General features: G+C 65.3%; 1 protein-coding gene across 4 annotated transcripts in view; it reads right to left on the bottom strand.

The window, feature by feature from the left end:
* Positions 1-9,913: 9,913 nt before the first annotated feature.
* LOC137456034 (CMP-N-acetylneuraminate-beta-galactosamide-alpha-2,3-sialyltransferase 4-like) overlaps positions 9,914-20,534 on the bottom strand; it is a 42,644-nt gene continuing 32,023 nt past the window's right edge. For 2 of the 4 annotated variants that reach the window (XM_068167276.1, XM_068167277.1), the window contains 10 exons: positions 20,162-20,232; positions 19,600-19,669; positions 17,371-17,451; positions 15,873-15,970; positions 14,683-14,743; positions 14,433-14,528; positions 12,890-13,079; positions 12,625-12,768; positions 11,411-11,554; positions 9,914-10,582 (listed from right to left, as the gene is read on the bottom strand). In XM_068167276.1, coding sequence (XP_068023377.1) covers positions 10,496-10,582; positions 11,411-11,554; positions 12,625-12,768; positions 12,890-13,079; positions 14,433-14,528; positions 14,683-14,743; positions 15,873-15,970; positions 17,371-17,451; positions 19,600-19,669; positions 20,162-20,177 — 987 coding nt within the window. In that variant the 5' untranslated portion in view covers positions 20,178-20,232 and the 3' untranslated portion in view covers positions 9,914-10,495. The remainder of the gene's footprint in view (positions 10,583-11,410; positions 11,555-12,624; positions 12,769-12,889; positions 13,080-14,432; positions 14,529-14,682; positions 14,744-15,872; positions 15,971-17,370; positions 17,452-19,599; positions 19,670-20,161; positions 20,233-20,534) is intronic. The other 2 variants (XM_068167279.1, XM_068167278.1) reach the window with 2 other exon arrangements.

The following is a 20,534-nucleotide window of genomic DNA, read 5'->3' as shown; positions in this document are numbered from 1 at the left end:
CCCAGCTGGAACTGAAGCTGGCCACCTCAGTCAAAGACAATAAAAAGCATTTTTATAAATATATTAACAATAAGAAGAAGGGCAGGAAGAACCTGCACTCCCTAGTGGACCTGGAGGGGAACACAGTTACTGAGGATGAGGATAAAGCTGAGGTCCTGAACACCTTCTTTGCCTCAATGTTTAACAGCAAGGCAGGAGTTCAGGACGAGTGGTCTCCGGAGCTGGGCGTTGGGGTCGGGGAGCAGAGTAATACCCTGGAAATCCATGAGGAGTTAGTTCGGGACCTGCTGAGCCACTTGGATATCCACAAGTCCATGGGACCAGATGGGATCCATCCTAGGGTGCTGAGAGAGCTGGCGGATGTGCTAGCTAGGCCACTCTCCATCATTTTCCTCCAGTCCTGGCTCACTGGTGAGGTCCCAGATGACTGGAAACTGGCCAACGTGGTCCCCATCCACAAGAAGGGTCGGATGGAGGAACCTGGAAACTACAGGCCAGTCAGCCTGACCTCAGTGCCAGGGAAAGTGATGGAGCAGATTATCCTGGCAGCAATAACTGCGCACCTGAAGGATGGCCAAGGGCTCAGGTCCAGCCAACATGGATTCAGGAAGGGCAGATCCTGCCTCTCCAACCTGATCTCTTTCTATGATCAGGTGACCCGCCTGGTGGATGTGGGGAGGCCTGTGGATGTGGTCTACCTAGACTTCAGCAAGGCCTTTGACACCGTCCCCCACAGCAAACTGCTGACTAAGCTGTCAGCCCGTGGATTGGACCACTACACTCTGTGCTGGGTTAGGAACTGGCTGGAGGGCCGGGCCCAGAGAGTGGTCGTGAACGGTGCCACATCCAGCTGGAGGCCAGTCACCAGTGGTGTCCCCCAGGGATCAGTGCTGGGCCCTGTACTCTTCAACATATTCGTTGATGATCTGGATGAAGGGGTAGAGTCAGTCATCAGCAAGTTTGCAGATGACACAAAGTTAGGGGCAGATGTTAGTCAGCTAGAGGGTAGAAAGGCTCTGCAGAGGGACCTCGACCGACTAGACAGATGGGCAGAGTCCAATGGGATGGCTTTCAACAAGTCCAAGTGCCGAGTGCTGCACTTTGGCTACGGCAATCCCATGCAGAGCTATAGGCTGGGGTCAGAGTGGCTGAGAGCTCCCAAACAGAGAGGGACCTGGGTGTGCTGATCGACAGCCACCTGAATATGAGCCAGCAGTGTGCTCAGGTGGCCAGGAGGGCCAATAGCATTCTGGCCTGCATTAGGAATAGTGTGGCCAGCAGGAGCAGGGAGGTCATAGTGCCCCTGTACTCTGCTCTGGTTAGGCCGCACCTTGAGTACTGTGTCCAGTTCTGGGCTCCTCAGTTTAAGAAGGACATTGAGACACTTGAGCGTGTCCAGAGAAGGGCAACAAGGCTGGTGAGAGGCCTTGAACATAAGCCCTATGAGGAGAGGCTGAGGGAGCTGGGATTGTTTAGCCTGGAGAAGAGGAGGCTCAGGGGAGACCTCATTGCCCTCTACAACTACCTGAAGGGTGGTTGTAGCCAGGAGGGAGTTGGCCTCTTCTCCCAGGCAACCAGCACCAGAACAAGGGGACACAGTCTCAAGCTGCGCCAGGGGAGGTTTAGACTCGAGGTGAGGAGGAAGTTCTTCACCGAGCGAGTCATTCATCATTGGAACAGGTTGCCCAGGGAGGTGGTTGAGTCATCGACCCTGGAGGCGTTCAAGGGGAGATTGGACGTGGCACTTGGTGCCATGGTCTAGTCATGGGGTCTGCGGTGTCAGGTTGGACTCGATGATCCTCGAGGTCCTTTCCAACCTAAGTGATACTGTGAGACTGTGATACTGAAAAGCATCGATCAAAACAAATATTTTGTCCTGAATGCTGAATTTGAAACTAGGCAGTTTGGGCTGGTAAATACAGAAAACCTATTTTGTGGTGAGGAAAAGGATTTAAATCCCCATGGAAAATTATTGAAAGGGATTGGCATAAGTGGGAAATAAAGACTAGAGAAATTTTAGTTGGGAAATATCAGGAATAAGTAAAAGGATTAGTAAAAGGAAAAGTAAGAGACATAAGATTTTGAAGGAAGAGGAATTGAAATAACAAAAGCACAATGGGAAATGGTAAACGAACTAACCAAGGAGGTAGAGAAGAGACTCCAAATGGAATTTTGAGGTGGGTTAAGGAGTTAAAAAATCTGTAGGGCTCCTGAAGAATGTAACTGCTGCCGAGAAGAAAATACACCCGGCTGCTGGCTGCACCCCAGCAGGCCGAGGAGGCAGAGTTAACATTTACTGGTGGAGCCTAATTTTGATCCTAACCCTATTTGCACATAAGGAGTTCAACTGAGATCAAAAACCACGTTGCCATGTGTGGATGAATTCTCTTTCAACATCAGTAATGATATACAGATTAAAAGGAGCTAAGATTATAACCCCATCATAACCCCATGTCATCATCATATTGATGACAGCACCATTTGAAGTAAGGTCATGGGAACAAAACACTTATCTGCATCTATTGAAAGGGAGAGTGAATAGTTATAATTTGACTGATTGTTGGATCTGTTCCCGGCTACCTAAAAATTCGGCCCATGGGCTTCCTTTAATAGGAACAGCCTTTCCTAATGTAACAGAAATACAAAAGTAGTCCAAAATCATAAGCATGAGGATCATGTGGAGATCCCACAATCTCAGTTAAGGTGGAAATTACAATTTGAGGAACCTTTACGTGCGAATATGCCAGTACCTTGTGTCCAGCGATGTTGGGAAATGACTACAGACAAGAGTAAAGGGGGAAATAGAACTGACCCTGGATGTGGAGATGTAATTTTTATAGGGCAATATTCAAAGTGTTCCCAATTTATTAGTTATGGAGAAGCAAATATGTGGAATCTTGATCAGACCGGAGAGAAAAGACTTGAACTTGAAAAAGCAATGGTAAATTTTTCTGCTACAGTTGAAATCATGATGAATGCAAGCACAGATGCGATAAAAGCGCAGCAAATTGAAATCAATAGTCTCTCGAAAACATCTACTCCGAACAGATTAGCTTTGGATTTTTTATATGTTAAGGCAGGGGGTGTATGTGTAGTCATAAATGTAACCTAGACTTCAGCAAGGCCTTTGACACCGTCCCCCACAGCAAACTGCTGGCTAAGCTGTCAGCTCGTGGCTTGGACCATTACACTCTGTGCTGGGTTAGGAACTGGCTGGAGGGCCGGGCCCAGAGAGTGGTAGTGAACAGTGCCACATCCAGCTGGAGGCCAGGCACCAGTGGTGTGCCCCAGGGATCAGTGCTGGGCCCTGTGCTCTTCAACATATTCGTTGATGATCTGGATGAAGGGGTAGAGTCAGTCATCAGCAAGTTTGCAGATGACACAAAGTTAGGGGCAGATGTTAGTCAGTTAGAGGGTAGAAAGGCTCTGCAGAGGGACCTCGACCGACTGGACAGATGGGCAGAGTCCAATGGGATGGCATTCAACAAGTCCAAGTGCCGAGTGCTGCACTTTGGCTACGGCAATCCCATGCAGAGCTATAGGCTGGGGTCGGAGTGGCTGGAGAGCTGCCAAACAGAGAGGGACCTGGGGGTGCTGATCGACAGCCACCTGAATATGAGCCAGCAGTGTGCCCAGGTGGCCAGGAGGGCCAATGGCATCCTGGCCTGCATTAGGAATAGTGTGGCCAGCAGGAGCAGGGAGGTCATAGTGCCCCTGTACTCTGCTCTGGTTAGGCTGCACCTTGAGTACTGTGTCCAGTTCTGGGCCCCTCAGTTTAAGAAGGACATCGAAACACTTGAAGGTGTCCAGAGAAGGGCAACAAGGCTGGTGAGAGGCCTTGAACACAGCCCTGTGAGGAGAGGCTGAGGGAGCTGGGATTGTTTAGCCTGGAGAAGAGGAGGCTCAGGGGAGACCTCATTGCCCTCTACAACTACCTGAAGGGTGGTTGTAGCCAGGAGGGGATTGGCCTCTTCTCCCAGGCAACCAGCACCAGAACGAGGGGACACAGTCTCAAGCTGTGCCAGGGGAGGTTCAGACTCGAGGTGAGGAGGAAGTTCTTCACCGAGCGAGTCATTTGGCATTGGAACCGGTTGCCCAGGGAGGTGGTTGAGTCATTGACCCTGGAGGCGTTCAAGGGGAGATTGGACGTGGCACTTGGTGCCATGGTCTGGTCATGAGGTCTGTGTTGATAGGTTGGACTCGATGATCCCCAAGGTCCTTTCCAACCTAAGTGATACTGTGAGTTATTATAGTTACGTTAATCTAGATAAACGAGTGGAAACAGATTTACAGGCGATTGTAAACCACAATCAGATATTACATCAGATTTCTTTAGATGATACTTCCTGTGGATTTAAAGAAATATGGGACAAATTAACTTTCTGGTTACCAAATCTAAATTGGCTTCAACATTTGTTTGCAATATTGTTGGACTAATTGTAATATTGCTATGCATAACACTCTGCAATTGTTGTCACAAAATACTAAGACCTTTAAGTAAGATTGCTCATGTCAACGAGTTACAAGTAGAGAATTATGATCAGAATGTGATCAGAACAGATGAACTTCATTATGATCCAATTAAGAAGGTTCTGAAATATCTGGAAATTTTACCACAAATCAATGGTGTCAAAAAGAAAATGGGGGATTGTGATGAATATACCGGTGATTTGTGTCAGAATTATAAGACTTAGAGTGCGCTGGGATTGAGGGTCAGGATCTTGTGAGGCCTGTTTAGAGGGTAAAGGGAAAGAAACCTCTCTTGCAGACTTGCAAGGACACTGTCTGGTTAATTGGAGACACCACGGCTGAGAAGGAGCTGTCTTAAAGATAAACATTCAGAACTGGGAATTTGTTTTCTTCAGATAAGAAGCCTGCACAATTGGGCATGTGTGAAAGTGGATGCTTTGACCCTTACCACACTGAATGTAGGGAGAAGGGATTTGACCACCTATTCTAAGACTAATTATCATAGGCCTGCCTTCTATTTAGCATAAGTTTGCTTATGTAGATGATGAAACTATATAAGATGAAGAAAACTATTGTAAGGTTGCTTTTTGGGTGACGTTGGTACCAATAAGAGATCAGTATTACTAGGATGAGCAAAAACACATTATTATGGGTAATTTTATATTGGGCAAAGCAATGAAGCTCTTTTGCTCTTGCTGATTGCCTGCAAGTTTTCTGTCTGTGAAGCTAGAGCCTGGCCAGATCTACCTTTACAGATGAAAGAAGTCTTGCTACCCTTAAACAAACTATGATTTTTGACCATCCTAGAGAAAATAAAGATGCAACATAACAGGTAATAATGAATTGATTGAACTTCTGAGGGGTACTCAGGACCCTCCAAGGGGTGCTTGAGACTCTCTTGGGAAGCCCAAGCCCCTCTGAGGGACACTTGGGACCCCCTGGAGGTTACTTGGGATCCTCTGAAGGATGCTCAGGACCTGTGGGGTCACCCTGTGGGATGCCCAAGACCCTCCAGGGGACGCTGGGACCCTCTGGGGACACTCAACCCCTCCCCCCAGTGTCACTTGGGTCCATCCAGGGATGCTCAGGACCCTCGGGGGGGCGCTCGGGACCCTCCCCTGCGGCGCTAGGACGCAGGCAGCCGCTGGGAGCGAGAGTGGCAGGAGGTGGGGCCCAGCCCCCTGCCCCAGGTGGGGGTCCGGCCAAGCATCCTTCCCCTCCCCTCCTTCTCCTCTCCCTGGTACATGCAAAGCACAACAACCCCCCGCCCCGAGGCCGCTCCAAACCCTGGGGCCATGCCCGGACCACGGGGCTGGGGCTGGGGCCGTGCCCGGAGCCCTGCCCGGAGCCAGCTCTGAGCCGTGTCCAGAGCTGTGCCCGGAGCCAGCCCTGAGCCAGAGCCAGCTCTGAGCCCTGCCCGGAGCCAGCTCTGAGCTGTGTCCAGCGCTGTGCCCGGAGCCAGCCCGGAGCCGGAGCCAGCTCTGAGCCCTGCCCGGAGCCGGAGCCAGCCCTGAGCCTTCCCAGAGCCGTGTCCAGAGCTGTGCCCGGAGCCAGCCCTGAGCCTTCCCAGAGCCGTGCCCAGTGCTGTGCCTGCAGCCAGCCCCGAGTCAGCCCAGAGCCGGAGCCAGCCCTGAGCCGTTCCTGGAGCCGTGTCCAGTGCTGTGCCCGGAGCCAGCCCGGAGCCCTGCCTGGAGCCGCAGCCCTGCCCAGAGCCAGCTCTGAGCTGTGTCCAGAGCTGTGCCCGCAGCCAGCCCCGAGTCAGCCCAGAACCGGAGCTAGCCCTGAGCTTTCCCGGAGCCGTGTCCAGAGCTGTGCCCAGAGCCAGCCCTGAGCCGGAGCCAGCTCTGAGCCCTGCCCGGAGCCAGCCCAGAGCCCTGTCCATCGCTGTGCCTGGAGCCAGCCCGGAGCCAGAGCCAGCTCTGAGCCCTTCCCAGAGCCGTGTCCAGCGCTGTGCCCGGAGCCAGAGCCAGCTCTGAGCCCTGCCCGGAGCCGTGTCCAGAGCTGTGCCCGGAGCCAGAGCCAGCCCTGAGCCCTGCCCGGAGCCGCAGCCCTGCCCGGAGCCAGCCCAGAGCCCTGTCCATCGCTGTGCCTGGAGCCAGCCCGGAGCCAGAGCCAGCTCTGAGCCCTTCCCAGAGCCGTGTCCAGGGCCGTGCCGGGAGCCAGAGCCAGCCCTGAGCCCTGCCCGGAGCCGCAGCCCTGCCCGGAGCCAGCCCAGAGCCCTGTCCATCGCTGTGCCTGGAGCCAGCCCGGAGCCAGAGCCAGCTCTGAGCCCTTCCCAGAGCCGTGTCCAGGGCCGTGCCGGGAGCCAGAGCCAGCCCTGAGCCCTGCCCGGAGCCGCAGCCCTGCCCGGAGCCAGCCCAGAGCCCTGCCCATCGCTGCGCTGGGAGCCAGCCGGAGCCGGAGCCAGCTCTGAGCCCTGCCCGGAGCCAGCCCAGAGCCCTGCCCATCGCTGTGCCCGGAGCCAGCCGGAGCCGAAGCCAGCTCTGAGCCGTGTCCAGAGCCCTGCCCGGAGCCGGCGCCAGCTCTGAGCCATCCCGCAGCGCCCCCAGGCGGCCGCTGGCCTCCCGCTGCCCTCCCCCCGCCCCTCCCCTCCCTTCGTGCTGTTCCGTGTCCATACTTATTGAGTCCGTCGGGGGGGGGGGGGTTCGGGGGTCCTGCCGGGCGGGGCGGGGCCGGGGGGGGGGGGTATGGGGGTGTGGGGAGCCGGGCGGGCTGGGGACCCCTCCCCCAGGCAGGGGCTCTCCGCGCTGTACGGCGGCGCCGCGCTCAATACAAAGGTGTTTGTCGCACGGCTGGGCTGGGGACACCGACCCGGGGGGACACCGACCCGGGGGGGACAGCCCCGGGGGGACACAGCCCTGGGGGGGACACAGCCCCGAGGGACACAACCCCGGGGGGACACAGCCCCGGGGGGACACAGCCCCTGGGGGGACACAGCCCCGGGGGGACACAGCTCTGGGGGGGGGACACAGCTCTGGGGGGGGACACAGCTCTGGGGGGGACACAGCCCCGGGGGGGGACACAGCCTTGGGGGGACACAGCCCCGGGGGGGACACAGCCCTGGGGGGACACAGCCCTGGGGGGGGACACAGCCCTGGGGGGGACACAGCCCCTGGGGGGACACAGACCCGGGGGGGGGACACAGCCCGGGGGGGGACACTGCCCTGGGGGGACACAGCCCCGGGAGGGACACAGCCCTGGGGGACACAGCCCCGGGGGGGACACAGCCCTGGGGGGGACACAGCCCTGGGGGGGACACAGCCCCTGGGGGGACACAGACCCGGGGGGGGACACAGCCCGGGGGGGGACACAGCCCGGGGGGACACAGCCCCGGGGGGGGACAGAGCCCCTGGGGGGACACAGCCCCGGGGGGGGACACAGCCCCTGGGGGGACACAGCCCCGGGGGGACACAGCCCCTGGGGGGACACAGCCCTGGGGGGGACACAGCCCCTGGGGGGACACAGCCCCGGGGGGGACACAGCCCCGGGGGGGGACAGAGCCCCTGGGGGACACAGCCCCGGGGGGGACACTGCCCTGGGGGGACATAGCCCCGGGGGGGACACAGCCCCGGGAGGGACACAGCCCTGGGGGACACAGCCCCGGGGGGGACACAGCCCTGGGGGGGACACAGCCCTGGGGGGACACAGCCCCTCGGGGGACACAGCCCCGGGGGGGGACACAGCCCCGGGGGGACACAGCTCTGGGGGGGGGACACAGCCCTGGGGACACTGCAGGGGGCGCCCGCGGGGGGCTCCCAGCGGCGCAGGCTGCGGCGGGAGGGGTCCCGGGGAGGGGACCGAGAGTGGCCCCAGGGGACAGGGACAGGACAGGGGCTGGGGGCAGCTGGGGACAGGGGACAGAGAGCTGGGGACAGGGACAGGACAGGGCTGGGGGCTCCTGGTGACAGGGGACAGAGAGCTGGGGACAGGGGCTGGGGGCAGCTGGGGACAGGGGGACACAGAGAGCTGGGGACAGGGACAGGACAGGGCTGGGGGCTCCTGGGAACAGGGGACAGAGAGCTGGGGACAGGGACAGGACAGGGCTGGGGGCTCCTGGGAACAGGGGACAGAGAGCTGGGGACAGGGGTAGGGCACTTGGTGACAGGGGACATAGCTGGGCAGCAGCACAGGGGCAGGGCCAGGGAATGTGGCAACCTGGGCTGGGGCAGGGGGGACACAAGGCCAGGGGCAGGGATCTGGGCTGGGGCAGGGGGGGGACAGGGAGCTGGGCATGAGGGCAGGGCAGGGGGCAGGGGGCAGGGCCATGGGCTGGGGACACAGGGCCAGGGCCATAGTGCAGGGCCATGGTCAGGAAGAGAGGCTGGGGGCAGCAGGGGGCAGCTGGGGGCAGCTGGGGGCAGCAGGGGGCAGCTGGGGACAGCTGGGGACAGCAGGGGGCAGCAGGGGGCAGCAGGGGGCAGCAGGGGGCAGGGAGCTGGGCACAGCACAGGGACCAGGCCAAGGGCAGGCAGGGGGCAGTTAGGGACAGGGATATGGTCAGGGGCACAGGCTGGGGGCAGGGGGGGCACAAGGACAGGGGCTGGGACATCTGGGGACACAGGGGGGAAAGGGGATGGGGAGAGGGGGCTGGGCATGAGCTGGGGGCAGGGCAAGTTGGGGACAGGGGGACACAGGGCCTGGGACATCTGGGGACACAGGGGGGCAAGGGGCTGGGGGCAGGGGAAGTTGGGGACATGGGGACACAGGGCCTGGGACACTTGGGGACAGAAGGCGACAAGGGGCTGGGGGCAGGGGGCTGGGTATGAACTGGGGCAGGGGCAGGGGAAGTTGGGGACATGGGGACACAGCCTGGGACACTTGGGGACACAGGGGGGCAAGGGGCTGGGGCCATGGGGCTGGGGCCAGGGGCAGTTGGGGCCAGGGGGACACAGGGGGGCAAGGGGCCAGGGGGCTGGGGGCAGGGGAAGTTGGGGCAGGGGGACACAGGGCCAGGGACACTTGGGGACACAGGGGGGCAAAGGGATGGGGAGAGGGGGCTGGGCATGAGCTGGGGAAGCTGGGGACAGGGGGACACAGGGCCTGGGACACTTGGGGACACAGGGGGGCAGGGGGCTGGGGGCAGTTGGGGACACAGGGGGCAGGGGCAGTTGGGGACACAGCCAGGGACACCTGGGGACACAGGGGGCAGGGGGCTGGGGGCAGGGGCAGTTGGGGACACAGGGGGCAGGGGGCTGGGGGCAGGGGCAGTTGGGGACACAGGGGGCAGGGGGCTGGGGGCAGGGGCAGTTGGGGACACAGGGGGCAGGGGGCTGGGCCTGAGCAGAGAGCTGTGGCCATGGGCAGGGGCTGGGCCGTTTGGGGACCCGGGGGGGGGACACCATCACCCCCTCCCCCGGGGGGGGCTGACCCCCCCCCAAGCAGCCTCCCCTCCCCCCCAGGCCACCCTCCCCCTCCCCTCCCCCACGGCACAGGGCAGGCTGGCTGATAAATAATCATTAAATTAATTAAGTTAAACTGCTGCCCCCTCCTCAAACCGGAAGGGGGGGAGGGGGGGAGGGGGCTGGCAGCACCCAGGGGTGCCCCCAGCCTGGGGGGGGGCAGTGAGGAGCCCCCCCCCCCAACGCCAGCGCTCAGGCGGGGGGAGGGGACCCCATAAAAACAACACCAAGGAGTTAGAAAAGGGGGAGGGGGCAATTAAATACCTGGGGGGGGAACACCAGGGCAGGGAGGAGGTGCCACAGCCCCCCCCCCCAAAGTCCTGCTCCCTGAGGGGAGGTCTCAGGACCCCCCAAAATCAGCCCCTCCTCCTCGGGGCCATCGTCTGCATTGAGAGCCCCCCCCCCAGGCCTGCTGGGAGGGACCCCCGGGACCCCCCCCCCCAAGCTCAGAAGTCCTCTGGAGGCCCTGGGGAGCTTCAGTGCATGGCTGGCAGGAGGGGGCATCCCCCCCCCAGCCAAGGGGACCCCCAGCCCCGCGGGGGTGGTGCCGAGGAGCCCGCGGGGCCAGGCAGCCCCGGTGCTTGGCAGGCGGCCTCCAGCGGGGGGCGCTGTGGCGGGCAGAGGCCTCAGAAGTAGGTGAGGTTCTTCACCAGCCCCAGCTCCAGCATCCTCTTGATGGCCACAGCCTCGTGGGACACGTTGTGCTCCGAGGCCTGCGGGGGGCACACAGCGGGGCAGGGCCACCCCTCACAGCCCCCTCACAGCCCCCTGACAGCCCCCTGCCCCCCTGACAGCCCTGCCCCCCTGACAGCCCCCTCACAGCCCCCTGACAGCCCCCTGCCCCCCCTGACAGCCCCCTGCCACCCTTGCCCCCCTGACAGCCCCCTGCCCCCCTGACAGCCCCCTCACAGCCCCCTCACAGCTCCCTGACAGCCCCCTGCCCCCCTGACAGCCCCCTGACAGCCCCCTGCCCCCCTGACAGCCCCCCTGACAGCCCTCTGCCCTGCCCCACTCACAGCCCCCTGACAGCCCCCTGACAGACCCTGCCCCCCCTGACAGCCCCCCTGACAGCCCCCTGCCCTGCCAGCCCCCCTGCCCTGCCCAGCCCCCTGCCCTGCCCCCCTGCCAGCCCCCTGCCCCTGCAGGCAGGAGCCCCTCAAGGCCAAGCCCCCTGCCAGCCCCCTGCCCAGCCCCCCTGCCCTGCCCAGACCCCTGCCAACCCCCTGCCCTGCCCAGCCCCCTGCCAGCCCCCTGCCCCTGCAGGCAGGAGCCCCTCACGGCCCAGCCCCCTGCCAGCCCCCTGCCCTGCCAGCCCCCTGCCCCTGCAGGCAGGAGCCCCTCACGGCCCAGCCCAGCCCCCAGCTCCCCCCCAGGGCCGCAGAGCCGCAGGGAGGCTCTGGCCAAGCACCACCCAGAGGCCGGAGCTCAGCGGCCGGCAGCGCCCCCAGGAGGCCCCGGCAGGGCACTGAGCACAGCAGTGCTGCTCCCTGGGGGTGGCACCAGCCCGGGGCGGGGGGGCAGAGGGCAGGGCAGAAGCTTACAGCCATGGACTTGAGGGTGATCTGCTCGTAGTAGTGGATGGTTTGCTTCTTGTTGGCAGAGTCAGGGTAGCCGAAGCCTGCGATGTGCACCAGGTCACAGAGGTGCAGGGCCAGGGTGATGGCCAAGAGCCCTGTGGTTGGCTTCTGCAGGGGGCAGCAGGGGGGGCAGAGAGAACACAGAGCAGCTGGCACAGCCCTGCAGCTCCCCCAGCACTGCAGGCTCAGCACCCAAACCCTGCCCCTCAGCACCACCCCCAGGGAGGGAGACTCCAGCACTGCCCTGGGCAGACACTTCCAAGCTTTGGGAACCCTCCCAGGGCAGAAAGGTTTCCTGAGAGCCAGCCTCAGCCTCCCCTGCTGCAGCTTGCAGCCATTGCCTCTGCTCCTGGCCCTTGGCACCAAGGAGCAGAGGCTGCCCCCCTCCTCGCCCCAACCTCCCTGCAGGGAGCTGCAGAGAGCAAGGAGCTCTCCCTCAGCCTCCTCTGCTCCAGCCTCAACCCCCCCAGCTCCCTCAGCCCTCCTCTAGCCCAGGGGCTCCAGGCCCTTCTCCAGCCTGGCTGCCCTGCTCTGGACAGGCTCCAGCCCCTCAGTGGCCTTCCTGCAGGGAGGGCCCAGGGCTGAGCCCAGCACTGAGCTGTGGCCTCCCCAGTGCTGAGCTTCACCCAAGGAGCCTTGGCCCAGGGCTCTGCCCTGCCCAGAGCTGCAGCTCCATTGAGCTACAGAGGGACAGCAGAGGAAGCAGCACCAGCCCAGCCCCGCCCTCAGCCCCGCCCCCAGCCCCAGCCCCGCCCTCAGCCCAGCACCGCCCCCAGCACCGCCCCCAGAACCAGCCCAGCACCGCCCCCAGCCCCAGAGCCTGCCCTAGCCCCGCCCCCAGCCCCGCCCCCAGCACCAGCCCAGCACCGCCCCCAGAACCAGCCCAGCACCGCCCCCAGCACCGCCCCCAGCCCCAGCACCGCCCCCAGCCCCAGCACCGCCCCCAGCCCCAGCCCCTGCCCCAGCCCCGCCCCCAGAAACAGCCCAGCCCCGCCCCCAGCCCCAGCCCAGCACCGCCACCAGCCCCTGGCACCCCCCGTGGCCCCAGCCCCCAGCACCTACCCTGGCAGCCCCTGGCACCCCCCTGGCCCCAGCCCCTGGCACCTACCCTGGCACCCCCCCTGGCCCCAGCTCCTGGCCCCCCCTGCCCCCGGCCCCCCCCTGCCCCCAGCCCTCACCTGCTTGGCCTTGCGTGGCTGCTTCATGGGCAGGTGGAGCAGCTTGGCTGCAGTGACCTCCATGTAGTAGGGGTTGAGGATCCTCACCTGCTCCGGGTTGGCCTCCCAGATCAGGGGGGGCTGCTTCCAGAAGCCCTTCCTCACCTGCAGGAGGTGCCCAGGGCTGTGCCAGGCAGAGCAGGAGGCCCCAGCCCGGGGTTGGGGGGAGGTGGGGGGTGGGCACCATGCAGTGGGGGGAGGGGGGAGCAGGCTGCAGGCCTCCTACCCTCTTCTTGTCGTTGAGGATGGCCTCCATCCACTGGAAGTCCATGGGCTTGAAGGGCACCAGCACCAGCAGGGTGTCAGGGTTGTTCTCGGCCCGGGGGTCGAAGTGGGCAGACTCAGGGTAGAAGAGGCGCAGGGAGGTCTTGGAGCCCACGTCCTGCTCGTAGCCATGCACCGGGGCGTTGTTCAGCCTGCCCCGGGGGCACAGCGCGGTCACAGGGGGCTGGGGGCAGGGCAGAGCAGGGGGCAGGGGGCAGAGGGGGAGAGGAGAGCAGGGGGCAGGGGGGGAGAGGAGAGCAGGGGGCAGGGGGGGGAGAGGAGAGCAGGGGGCAGAGGGGGAGAGGAGAGCAGGGGGCAGTGGGAGGCAGTGCTAGGCAGGCAGAGAGGGAGGAGCAGGGAGGAGTGTGGGGATAGGGGGGGAGAGGGAGGAGCAGGGGGGAACAGGGGAGTGGAAGGGGGGAGAGGAGGGCAGGGGCCAGTAGGGGGCAGTGCTGAGCAGGGGCAGGGGGAGAGGAGGAGGGAGGGGGCACAGTGCAATGTAGGGGGCAAGGGGGCAGCAGAGGGCAGCAGGGGGCAGTGGGAGGCAGTGGGTTGGGGGCAGCAGGGTGGGACAGGGGCGAGCAGGGGGCGGGTGGCACAGAGAGGAGCAGGGGGAAGCAGGAAGGGGCGAAGAGGCAGGAGGGCCAGCAGGAGGAGGCAGGAGGGGGCAGGGAGGGCAGGGGGGGAAGTAGGGTGGGACAGCAGGAGGGGGCAGAAGAGAGCAGGGAGGGCAGGGGGGCAGCAGGAGGGCACAGGAGGAGGGGCAAGAGGGACAGCACGAGGGGGTGAGGAGGGCAGGAGGGCAGCAAGAGGGGTGGGGAAGAGCAGGGGGGGCAGCAGAAGGGGGCAGGGAGGGCAGGGGGACAGCAGAAGGGGATGAAGAGAGCAGAGGGACAGCAGCAGGGCTCGGGGTGGGCAGGAGGGCAGAAAGGAAGGCAGAAGCAGGGAGGGCAGGAGGGCAGCAGGAGGGGTCGCAGGGAGGGCATGGGGGCAGCAGGAGGGGTCGCAGGGAGGGCATGGGGGCAGCAGCAGGGCTCGGGGCGGGCAGGGGGGCAGCAGGAGGGGTCTCAGGGAGGGCAGGAGGGCAGCAGGAGGGCTCGGGGCGGGCAGGAGGGCAGCAGGAGGGCAGCAGGAGGGCTCGGGGCGGGCAGGAGGGCAGCAGGAGGGCAGCAGGAGGGCTCGGGGCGGGCAGGAGGGCAGCAGGAGCGGTCGCAGGGAGGGCAGGGGGGCAGCAGGGGGGCAGCAGGAGGGCTCGGGGCGGGCAGGAGGGCAGCAGGAGCGGTCGCAGGGAGGGCAGGGGGGCAGCAGGGGGGCAGCAGGAGGGCTCGGGGCGGGCAGGGGGGCAGCAGGAGGGCTCGGGGCGGGCAGGGGGGCAGCAGGAGCGGTCGCAGGGAGGGCAGGGGGGCAGCAGGGGGGCAGCAGGGGGGCTCGGGGCGGGCAGGGGGGGCAGCAGGAGCAGTCGCAGGGAGGGCAGGGGGGCAGCAGGGGGCGCTGCGGGTCCGCACCTGATGACGACGTCGTAGCCGTCGATGGTGTCCCCCATGGAGCTGTTGCGCAGCCGGTGGCCGTTCCCCACCACCGCGCACCGCCGGCACTTGAGGCTGCAGGCAGAGGCTGCGGCTGCGAACAGCTGCCCCCCGCCCCGGCCAGGCCTGCCCGCAGCCCCCCCGCAGCCCCCCGGGGCCGCAGCTCCCTCCCTCCCAGCCCGGCAGCGAGGGGAAGAGGGGAAGGGCCCCGGGCGGCCCCCAGCCCTACCTCTGGATGCTGTGGGGCAGGGAGTGGTGAGTGATGGAGAGCAGGCGCAGCAGGACATCTTCTGCAAAGCCAGGGGGGAGAGGCTCAGCTCCTGCCTGCTGCAAGCTGCTGGGAGCTCAGCACAGACCCCTCCACACCTGGGCACAGCCTTGGGCAGGGATCATTACAGCCTGGCCCAACCTGAATGCCAGAACCCAGCACAGAGGGCTGGGAAGGGACCCCCAGGGCTCCCCTAGCCCCACTGCTCCAGCAGGGCACCCCCAGCAGCTTGCCCAGGGGCACAGTGCCCAGGGCGGGTTGGAAGCTCTCCACACCAGGACACTCCACAACCTCTCTGGGCAGCCTGCTCCAGGCCTCCAGCACCCTCCCAACAAACAACTTTCTCCTCCTCTTCCCCTCCAACCTCCTGGCCTCCACTCTCTGCCCACTGCCCCTTGGCCTGGCCCTGGCCACCACTCAGCAAAGCCTGGCCCCAGCCTCTTGCCCCCCAGGGGCCCTTCAGCTCTTGCTGAGCATTGCTGAGCATTGCTCTGGGGCTGCTCTTCTGCAGGCTCTCAGCCCCAGGCCTCTCAGCCTTTGCTCCTGCCACAGCTGCTCCAGGCCCCTCAGCAGCTTCCCAGCCTCCCCTGCACTCTCTCCAGCACTTCTCTGGCCCTCTGCAGCTGGGCAGCACACAACTGCCCCCAGGGCTCCAGAGGTGGCCTCAGCAGGGCAGGCCAGAGGGGCAGCACAACCTCCCTTGCCCTGCTGCTGCCCACACTCTTCTCCATGCCCCCAGGACCCCCTTGGCCTTCTTGGCCCCCAGGCCACCTTGCTGCTGCTGGCCAACTCCTTGGCCCCCAGCACTCCCAGCTGCTTCTGCTTGGAGCTGCTTGCCAGCAGCTTCCCCCTGCCCTGTGCTGCTGCAGGAGGTTGTTCCTCCCCGGGGCCAGGCCCCTGCCCTTGCCCTGCTTCACCTTCAGGAGGTTGCTCTCCCCCAGCTCTCAGCCTGCCCAGGTCCAAACCCAGAGCAGGGAGAGGCACAACCCAAGGCTTAACAACGGAGGCAGGGAGGACATGAGATGCAGCCAGCCCCCCCAGGAGAGTCCTGCTGGAGGAGGGCTCAGGAAGGGCTGAGGGAGGCCCTGAGGAGCAGGAGGAGGCTGCAGAGAGGGCAGGGCAGAGCCTGGGGAGCCCTGGGGAGCCCTCACCGCTGCCCTTGGTGCCGTAGGGCAGCTCGTAGAGCGACGGAGTCTTCTCCCAGAAGTAGTCTCTCAGCTGCAGGAACAGAGGCTGGGCCCTGGAGTAGCTGCCAAGGAGCAGAGGGGTGAGGGTGGGCGGGGGGCACGGGCTGGGGGCTTGGGGTGAGGGGGGGGATGGAGGGGGCACGGGCTGGGGGCTCAGGGTGGGGACTTGGGCAGGCAGGAGATGGAGGGGGCTCAGCCTGGGGGGGGATGCAGGGGGCTCGGTCTGGGCGGGGGAGAATGGAGGGGGCTCAGGCAGGGGGGGGCTCAGCCCGGGGGGGTGCTCAGGCTAGGGGGGGAAGGCAGGGGGCTCAGGCTGGGCTGGGGCTGGAGGGGGCTCAGGCTGGGGGGGGATGGAGGGGACTCAGGCGGGGGGGGATGCAGGGGGCTCAGGCTAGAGGGGGCTCAGCGTGGGGGGGGATGGAGGGGGCTCAGGCTGGGGGGGGATGCAGGGGGCTCAGGCTGGGGGGGGGATGCAGGGGGCTCGGTCTGGGCAGGGGGGAATGGAGGGGGCTCAGGCTGGGGGGGGGGAATGGAGGGGGCTCAGGCAGGGCGGGGCTCAGCCCGGGGGGGGCTCAGGCTAGGGGGGGAAGGCTGGGGGGGGATGGAGGGGACTCAGGCGGGGGGGGGGATGCAGGGGGCTCAGGCTAGAGGGGGCTCAGCGTGGGGGGGATGGAGGGGGCTCAGGCTGGGGGGGGACTCAGGCAGGGGGCTCAGCTTGGGGGGGGCTCAGGCTGGGGGGGGTCAGTCTGGGGGGGGGATGGAGGGGGCTCAAGCTGGGAGCTCAGGCAGGGGGGGATGGAGGAGGCTCAGGCAGGGGGGGGCTCAGGCTGGGGGGGTGCTCAGTCTGGGTGGGTCTCAGCCTGGGGGGGGATGCAGGGGGCTCATTCTGGGGGGGGATGCAGGGGCTCATTCTGGGGGTGCTCAGGCTCAGGGGGGGATGCAGGGGACTCATTCTGGGGGTGGGGATGCAGGGGGCTCAGGCTGGGGGGGCTCAGGCAGGGGGCTCAGGCGGGGGGGGGCTCAGGCAGGGGGCTCAGGCTGGGGGGGGGCTCAGGCAGGGGGCTCAGGCTGGGGGGGCTCAGGCTGGGGGGGGGGATGCAGGGGGCTCAGGCAGGGGGCTCAGGCTGGGGGGGCTCAGGCTCAGGGGGGGGTGTGCAGGGGGCTCATTCTGGGGGGGCTCAGGCTCAGGGGGGGTGTGCAGGGGGGCTCATTCTGGGGGGGCTCAGGCTGGGGGGGCTCAGGCAGGGGGCTCAGGCTGGGGGGGGATGCAGGGGGCTCAGGCTGGGGGGGGCTCAGGCAGGGGGCTCAGGCTGGGGGGTCTCAGGCAGGGGGCTCAGGCTGGGGGGGCTCAGGCTGGGGGGGTCTCAGGCAGGGGGGGCTCAGGCAGGGGGCTCAGGCTGGGGGGGCTCAGGCAGGGGGCTCAGGCTGGGGGGGCTCAGGGGGCTCAGGGCTCCAGACTGACTTGCCGATCAGCTGCGCAGCCTTCCTCTGCACCTCGCCCTGGGGACAGGAGGTTCTGTTGTCTGCCACGGGGAAGTAGAAGCTGGCAGAGGGGAAGAGGCAAAGGCCCAGAGTCAGGGTGGCTGTGGCTGGGGAAGCCCCCAGAGGCCACCCAGCCCACCCCTTCTCTCTCCTTGCCCAACCTCTCTCTCCCCTGGGGCTCAGCCACGGCCCTCAGCACCACGGGGCTGGGGCTCAGGAACCCCCCCAGGGCTGGGGGTGCAGCCTCCCCCCTGGGCAGCCTGGGCCAGGCCTCCACAACCCTTCCAGTCAAGAAGTTTCCTCTCCTGGCCAAGCTGAACCTCCCCTGGGGCAGCCTGAGGCCATTGCCTCTCCTTGTCCTGTCCCTGGCACTGGGGAGAGACCAACCCCCACCTGGCCCCAGCCTCCTCCAGCTGCTCCTCATCCCTCATGGGGGGATCCCAACCTGGGGAATTCTGTTCTCTGCCCTTCATGAAATGCCAGAGCCCAGCATGGGGACCCCCAGAGCTGCCCCAGCCCCTGCCCCAGCAGGGCCCCCCCAGCAGCTTGCCCAGGGCCACAGTGCCCAGGGGGGGTTGGAAGCTCTCCACACCAGGACACTCCACAACCTCTCTGGGCAGCCTGCTCCAGGCCTCCAGCACCCTCACAGTGAAGAAGTTTTCCCTCATGTGGAGCTGGAACCTTCTGGGCAGCCTGCTCCAGGGTTCTGTCATAGAATCATAGCTGGATGCCACAGCAGCAGCACCCAAACCCAGCTCGAAGCCCTCCCTCCACCCCAGCCTCCATTTCACCTCTGCTTCTGCCCCTGCTGAGCAGCAGGACATAGAATCACAGAGCTGTCAGGGCTGGAAGGAGCCTCAAGGCTCAGCCAGCCCCAAGCCCCTGCCATGGGCAGGGACACCTCACACCACAGCAGGTTGCTCACAGCCACCTCCAGCCTGGCTGCAAACACCTCCAGCCAGGAGGCTTCCACCACCTCCCTGGGCAGCCTGGGCCAGGCTCTCACCACCCTCCTGGGCAACAACTTCTTCCTCACAGCCAATCTCAAGCTCCCCACTTCTACTTCTGCTCCATCCCCCCCACTCCTATCCCTCCCTCACACCCTCCAAAGTCCCTCCCCAGCTTGCTTGCAGCCCCCTGCAGATCCTGGAAGGCCACCAGAAGGTCTCCTGGGAGCCTTCTCCTCTCCAGCCTGCACAAGCCCAACTCTCTCAGGCTGTCCTCCATAGGAGAGGTTCTCCAGGCCTCTGTCATTGGATTTCTCCTCACTGAACCTCCTGGCCTCCACTCTCTGCCCACTGCCCCTTGGCCTGGCCCTGGCCACCACTCAGCAGAGCCTGGCCCCAGCCTCTTGCCCCCCAGGGGCCCTTCAGCTCTTGCTGAGCATTGCTGAGCATTGCTCTGGGGCTGCTCTTCTGCAGGCTCTCAGCCCCAGGCCTCTCAGCCTTTGCTCCTGCCACAGCTGCTCCAGGCCCCTCAGCAGCTTCCCAGCCTCCCCTGCACTCTCTCCAGCACTTCTCTGGCCCTCTGCAGCTGGGCAGCACACAACTGCCCCCAGGGCTCCAGAGGTGGCCTCAGCAGGGCAGGCCAGAGGGGCAGCACAACCTCCCTTGCCCTGCTGCTGCCCACACTCTTCTCCATGCCCCCAGCACAGCCTTGGCCTTCTTGGCCCCCAGGCCACCTTGCTGCTGCTGGCCAACTCCTTGGCCCCCAGCACTCCCAGCTGCTTCTGCTTGGAGCTGCTTGCCAGCAGCTTCCCCCTGCCCTGTGCTGCTGCAGGAGGTTCTTCCTCCCCGGGGCCAGGCCCCTGCCCTTGCCCTGCTGCAGCTCCAGGATGTTCCTCTCCAGGTCACTGTGTGGTCTCCAGGGGATTCAGGGGGGGTCTCCCAGGGGGTGGTCTCAGGGCAGCTCTGCTCAGTGCCATCATCCCAGGCTGAGCCTGCAGCCCTGTGCCAGAGGGCAGCTCCTGTCCCCCTCATGAAGCTCTGCCTCTCCTCCACAGGCACTGGCAGCAGAGTGGGCTTCTCCCAGGCCCCAACCCCCCCCACCAGCACACCCCCCACCCCCTCTGCCCCTACCCTGGGCCAGCAAGCAGGGCTGCTGCCACCCCCCATGGGCCCCCAGCACCCAGCCAGCTGCTGCTCCAGCGCTCCCAGGGTGAAGGCAGGGGCAGGAGGGCCACAAGCACAGCCCCCCCCCGGGGCCCTACCTGTCCTCCCTGTAGATGGAGTACCAAACCATCACCAGGAACAGTGCCAGCACCCCCAGCAGCTTCCCTCCTGCGGGCCAGAGAGAGGGGGGGAGCAAAGACACCAGCAGGGCAGCCTGGAGCCTGCAGCCCTCCCAGGGTGTCCTGGCAGCTCCCTGGGGCTCTGCAGCCCTCCCAGGGGAGCCCTCTGCCCCCAGCCCCCAGCCCCCTGCCCCCACCCCCCAGCTGCACACCCCCAGCCCCCAGCCCCACACCCCCTAGACCCCTGCCCCCACCCCCCAGACCCCCAGCACCCAGCCCCCAGCCCCCTGCCCCCACCCCCCAGCTGCACATCCCCAGCCCCCAGCCCCACACCCCCCAGACCCCTGCCCCACACTCCCCAGCCCCCCCTGCCCCCAGCCCCCTGCCCCCAGCCCCACACCCCCCAGACTCCCCAGCCCCCTGCCCCACACCCCCCAGACCCCTGCCCCCAACCCCCAGCCCCCCCAGCCCCCTGCCCCCAGCACCCTACCCCCAGCCCCCTGCCCCCCACCCCCCCACCCCCCAGCCCCCCCGCACTCACGAGCCTTGTTGATCATCTTCGGCAGCAGCAGCAGCGGCGTCAGGCACGGCCCGGAGCGCTCATGGCTGCCCCTGCGGCACGGGGGCGTCACAGCCCGCCAGGGGGCGCTGCCAGCCTGCCCGACCCCCAGGGGCAGCCTACACACCCCCCAGGGGCAGCCTGCCCGACCCCCAGCAGGCAGCAGGGATGCCAGGGGCAGTGTGCCCACCCCCCAGCAGGCAGCAAGGAAGCCAGCAGGGACTCCCCCCAGCCAGTAGGGACCCCCCCAGCCAGCAGGGACCCCCCCCAGCCAGAGCAGGACCCCAGCAGGCAGCAGGGACCCCCCCAGCCAGCAGGGACCCCCCCAGCCAGCAGGGACCCCCCCCAGCCAGAG

The sequence above is a fragment of the Melanerpes formicivorus genome, unplaced genomic scaffold (assembly GCF_026170545.1).
Source record: "Melanerpes formicivorus ecotype bairdi unplaced genomic scaffold, bMelFor1.0.p_v2 SCAF_114, whole genome shotgun sequence".
Classification (NCBI taxonomy): Eukaryota; Metazoa; Chordata; class Aves; order Piciformes; family Picidae; genus Melanerpes; species Melanerpes formicivorus.
The sequence above is the reverse complement of the archived record's forward strand: the minus strand, read 5'-3'. Positions and strand labels throughout refer to the sequence as shown.